The 5,118-nt window shown below is 35.7% G+C and overlaps 1 protein-coding gene across 5 annotated transcripts; it reads right to left on the minus strand.

The window, feature by feature from the left end:
• LOC109018675 (transcription factor-like protein DPA) lies at positions 1–5,118 on the minus strand. Of its 5 annotated transcripts, none has more exons than XM_019000818.2 (11): positions 4,923–5,118; positions 4,434–4,676; positions 3,711–3,875; positions 3,474–3,544; positions 3,249–3,292; positions 2,514–2,576; positions 2,274–2,414; positions 2,057–2,125; positions 992–1,090; positions 462–532; positions 26–381 (listed from the first exon to the last, which is right to left on the minus strand). In XM_019000818.2, exons 3-11 carry the CDS (start codon positions 3,803–3,805, stop codon positions 210–212), a joined length of 825 nt encoding a protein of 274 aa, XP_018856363.1. In that variant the 5' UTR covers positions 3,806–3,875; positions 4,434–4,676; positions 4,923–5,118; the 3' UTR covers positions 26–209. The 5 variants fall into 5 exon arrangements, with proteins under 5 accessions (XP_018856361.1, XP_018856363.1, XP_035544737.1 ...); XM_035688844.1 differs by having other exon boundaries at positions 4,430–4,676; XM_019000816.2 differs by lacking the exon at positions 4,434–4,676 and having other exon boundaries at positions 1–381.

Here is a 5,118-nt window from a genome sequence, read left to right on the forward strand (position 1 = left end):
TTAGAAATCCTTGAAGCTTTTTACTTTTAAAGTGTGGAACTCAAGAGACTAATCTTACAATTAGCACTAACGTTTTAACGCCGACTGAATCACTGATGCTGAAATCTCCAAAACATTTTAAGGATGTATACACATTGGTAGATTCCCTTTTTTTTTTTTTTTTTTGTCTTTTGGACAGCAAATGTACCTATATTCCAAGTATACTAAATTCATTTCAGATGTGTTTCAGAGTTCCAGTGAAATGGTTTGGTGCCTCGAGGTGTGACTGAGCTTGAAGATGAGTGAGCCGAAAAACTTTGAGAAGCATCTATACTTTCTGGCTGTTGGTCGTATCTCATCAACTCCAGAATATACGCATCATCATGCAATGAGAAGGGTGTACTGTCAAACAAAAACAATGTAACAAGTCTGAGATTCATGGCTATCAAGTTCTCTTCCCTGCAAGGAAAATCAATGTGTACCTATTGAAGTCAAAGTGAACCAATTGCATGTCTTCAGAAATCTCTATCTCAACAGTAGCATGAGGGCTTGTCTGGAGAGAGAGAGAGAGAGGTTAAAGTCAGGCAATACACCACCCACATCAACAGAAACTGTAGAGATCAATTCCTATCACCTAAAGGCTAAAATGTATATCTGTACATTTCCAAAATCAATAACTTGACTTCTACATGCATTTGATTAATAACAACGAAATATATTTTTCAAAAAGAAAAGAGAGAGAGTAAAATTGATTTGTAGTTTAAGGAGAATGAAACTTTCTAGAATCTTCAACAATTTTGCAAGAGGGGGAAAAGAACAGGACTCATCTTTATTTATTTAAGTCAAAATCAATAAGCCTAACTAATTTTCGGTTCATCCTAATCCATAAACAAAATAAGCATGTACTTCAGAATAGAATCAGATGGGAGGCAGACAGTACGGCTATACATTTCTCCTTTAGACTAATGTCAGTGTAACAAATACAAGGAAAATGATGGTAGAAAATATATACCTGAACCAGAATAAATGGCAAAGAAAATCCTTCTGGAGATGCACTTCCACACTTGAGTAACTGACAATTGCGCGTCAGCAAATCTTGGAGACCTACAATCTTTTTTTTTATTGAAAACAAAAGTCGAAACATTCAAATACAGAGAAATAGTACATTTATGCCCCTTAAATAATTAAAAATAAAATAAAATACAATATTTCCTTACAAGAATAGAGAAGATGAAATCAGATCAATCCATAGAGTTCAATACTTGACCTACCCTCTCATCCAATTGCCATGAATGTACCCGTTTAACACAACAAGATTGCTATATATAACCCCAATTAATTCAAAATATTTTCTAGACTTGAGAAAATATGCCAATATCACATGGATATAGGTATAGCTTATAAATTGTGTGTAGTATTGTTAAATCTCCTGTTGGTTATAGCTTCTATCTAAAGTCAAAGGAGCATCTCTTCGCTAAAATATAAAGCCCTACTTACTGGCCATTTCTTTTAGCTTTTGGAATAAAATAATCAATTCAGAACGTACTCCACTCACATAATGTGTCTAAGATTGAAACAAACTAAGAAAACCAATTAAATGCTCCAAAATTTACACTGGAGACCCTTTCAAAATATAATTACATTGCAAACCTAATTATCTCTCTCTTTTAAAGCAAGGGATCTCCAGATCATACCATGTAGCTACATATGAAGACAAGGGTGAAAGTTAATAGACTTTATGAGAGAAATTAAATGTCCAACATAGATACCATTATTTGTAGAAAGAGTAAGTAAAACTATTTTTTATTGGACCCAGGTGTCCAACTAATCCCAAGGGTGCACAAGCCCTCAGCAAGGAGCTTCCCACAAGTGCACTTTAGATAATTCAAGGGAAAATTCTCCAGTCAGATGGTCCTAAGAGAGTGAATGCAGAGTTTCGAACCAAGGATGTCCGGTTTATGCGGCTCGCCCTAGGACCACTACGCCACCCCCTTAGGATTGAAAGAATAAGTAGAACACTAATGCTGGAAACTTCTTGTAGGTAACAGTAAATTAACAATAATTTCCTTGGCACTACCTTTTCTTCTAGACCTTTCAAGTAGGCCACTTTCTTTCCAATCTTATTCACCAGCTGAAGTCGCAACGCCTGTGAAGATCAACAGCAAAATTAACATGATTGGATTATAGAAATATTATGGGGTTCTTTAGTATGTTTATGTTTATGTGACAGATAGGGAGGAAGAGAGATCTATAATTGTTGTATCACTCAAATGGTCGAGGAGGCTGCACACAACCTTAATCTCTTCCAAATCCTTTATTCGTGTATTTGGTAGTCCCTTCCAATGGATTTCCTTTTTGTCTCCGGCAATAATATCCAGTGCCAGAAGAACATTTAATGCATCATACACCCGTCGTCTTATGTTCTTCTCATCAGACTGATTAACCAAAAAGATCATTTTGCAACACAATCATGAAGCTTCAAGAGAAGCAAATGTTCTAGAATAAATATTTAGAATTATTGAGTTGAATTGAACCTCTGACGATGCTGCCGCATCACCACGTGCTCCGGAAAACTCTGCAACGATTTCATCTGCGACCTGAACCTCATCAATCAATTCACTAAATTAAAAAATTTAAGGCACAGGAGGTAATCAATCAAACAAGCAAGACTCTTCTACTAATCCTAGTGAAAACATAATTTGGTGTAAGTTTATTTAGAGAAGTGGAAAATATATTTCCTAAGGTCTCACTTCTCTTGTCTTTCTGCTAGGTCGCCAGAAGGCCCATTGCTTGATTTATAAAGAAAAACCAAAAAACATTGATATTCTCCATGATACATTACCCAGTTGTTTGAGGACAACACACAGCAGTCTACAATCCTAAGTCAACTCCCACAATCACTGTACTGTTACTAATAACATTCAACTTAAACATTACAATTCTGGCTTTCAACCAGAAATATTGTTTTGATGGAAATAGAAAGCGAATCATTAAAAATCCAATATTTTTAAGATTTAAAACAGCATTGAAATTAATAGTAAATTATGTCTTCTCAAATATGAAAAAAATTCTTATGTTGAGTTAGCATAATTATTATTTGGATAGTCATAGTGAACTCCCACAATCACTCTTATATCTTCATTACCAGAAAATAAGAGCTTATCTAATTTGATTAAGGAGATAATTAGTGCATAGAACAGCTTTAGATTCTCTTCCATAAAGCTTCTTAAAAAAAAACTTTAATTCAAAATTAAAATATAAAATTATACCTCATTATATGTTGTTCTAACCTTGCTCTCCAACTTCTGACAAACTGGAAAAAAGGAAAACAATGAATTATGTGCCCAGCAAAGATTTACTTGTAGCACCATTGACCATCATTACTAAAACGTAGGACCATTGGGAGTTCGACATTCCTATTTTGGATAGATTTTAAAGCTGAACTGAGAGAATATGCTAAATCACGAGATTTAAGAAACACATATGGAACAAACCAATATTACTGAACTGGCGCAGTCCTCCACCCTTTAGTCTTGATTCTCTTTTCTTCTTTGCTGCTCTGCTTCTGTTTTTAAAATAAAAGAAGAGAACACAATCAAAGCTGATAAGAACACAAACAAACAATTAACTTGTTCCAGTGTAGGCATGCCAGTTATTGTTTGTCATGCAAATTCTTGAATAAAAATACTCAAAAATAGTAACTTCTTTTAACTGAAAAGCAAGATACTAACCCCTCATTGAAGAGGATGGCATTCTCATGATGGGAAGCCATATTGTTTGTTCCATGGTTACTCTGGCAATGAGTTGGCACATTACCACAACTCATTGAAGCTGCACCTGGACCTTCTCCACTAGACGTTTTCTGATTCAAGTGGCCAAAAGTGTATCTAGAGTACCTGTCTTCCATCAGATTGCAGAAGTTACTTTACTCACCCTCACTCCCCAGGCAGTATTTGTAAGGAAGAGCTGTATATGTTAATTGCTACGTTTTCAATCTCTTGTTTCAAATTGCAATTTAAGAGGAAAAGAAAAGGCAAGAAAGGAATTTGATGATAACAAATGTTGTAATTATGTTCTTTTCTGAAAGGTACTTCTGGTTGTGTATTGTGGAATTTGACGGATTGAAAGGTAATTTCATAAATAAAGCACTTCAAAATGCTTTCCGGTCTCTTGTATCCCATCGACATTTGGGTTGAAACAAAAATTGGGGCTTGAGAGGAATGGAACTGATCCCCAAAAATACTTGTATACCCTCAATGGTGGGTTCTATTCCTCCATCTCTCCTTCCCAAACAACATGCAAATTGGGTGGTAAAAACGTGACTTCTTTAGAATTTTTCTACAAAACTAAAAAACAGTTTCTTTTGTTAATAATAACTCAAAAAAAGTTGACAGAAGGCCTTGATAACTGGCAGAAAAAGGAAGGATATAAACTTAATATACTCCAATACCTACAGAGATCATGCTTTTCAAGTCTGGGATAATGGAAGTGGTCAAGAATATCTCTTTATTTGAGATATCGACGTTGTTTTCAGTCCCCTTTCAATCTTCTCCCATTCGAAACAGTTTGCACCTGAAAACTGGTGGTGGGGCCGACAATGATCTTGTTTTTTCAATGGATTCGATTTGGCTATATTCCCATTAATATCTTGCACATTTCCACATGGCTCATTGTAGAATTTGGCCTATTGGCAACTCCTACAGATGTCCCAATGTGATCATTTTACTCTCGGAATAAAAAAATTTCGACTAACCAGATTCCCAGCCAAAAAGGAACGTCATCGGATACAAGATAGCGTGTAGAGAGAAAAACAGAGCAGAGCAAACTCTGTACTTGGAAATTCCAAATTTTAAATGAAGTGAAAACCTCAGAGACAAAAGAAAAGAAAAAGGGAAGCGGTCAAATTTTGAAAAATCTATAGACGAGGGAAAAGAGCGACGTACCTGACGATCAATGTATTCGTTCTCTCGAAAGAAGGAACCCTAGAAACGTTAACAACATGTTCTTATGTCTTCCCGCTACCCGCAAACTACGAATAGATCCACCCGAAGCGTTCGAATTCAAAATGGCACAGTGCTCAACGACATGGCCAAATTGTCCCTCTGGATCCGTTTGTATTGAAGTTTGGTTTTGGCTAAA

The sequence above is a fragment of the Juglans regia genome, chromosome 3 (assembly GCF_001411555.2).
Source record: "Juglans regia cultivar Chandler chromosome 3, Walnut 2.0, whole genome shotgun sequence".
Classification (NCBI taxonomy): Eukaryota; Viridiplantae; Streptophyta; class Magnoliopsida; order Fagales; family Juglandaceae; genus Juglans; species Juglans regia.

Bases quoted from the DNA above. Each gene is read 5' to 3' on its own strand.
- LOC109018675 (XM_019000814.2), bottom strand. From the start codon at position 3,886: ATGGAAGACAGGTACTCTAGATACACTTTTGGCCACTTGAATCAGAAA. The intron at 2,577-3,248 runs GTATAATTTTAT...GATGAGGTTCAG, and splicing joins TTAGAACAACATATAATGAG to GTCGCAGATGAAATCGTTGC. The intron at 1,091-2,056 runs GTAGTGCCAAGG...ATAAAAAAAAAG, and splicing joins TGAAAGGTCTAGAAGAAAAG to ATTGTAGGTCTCCAAGATTT.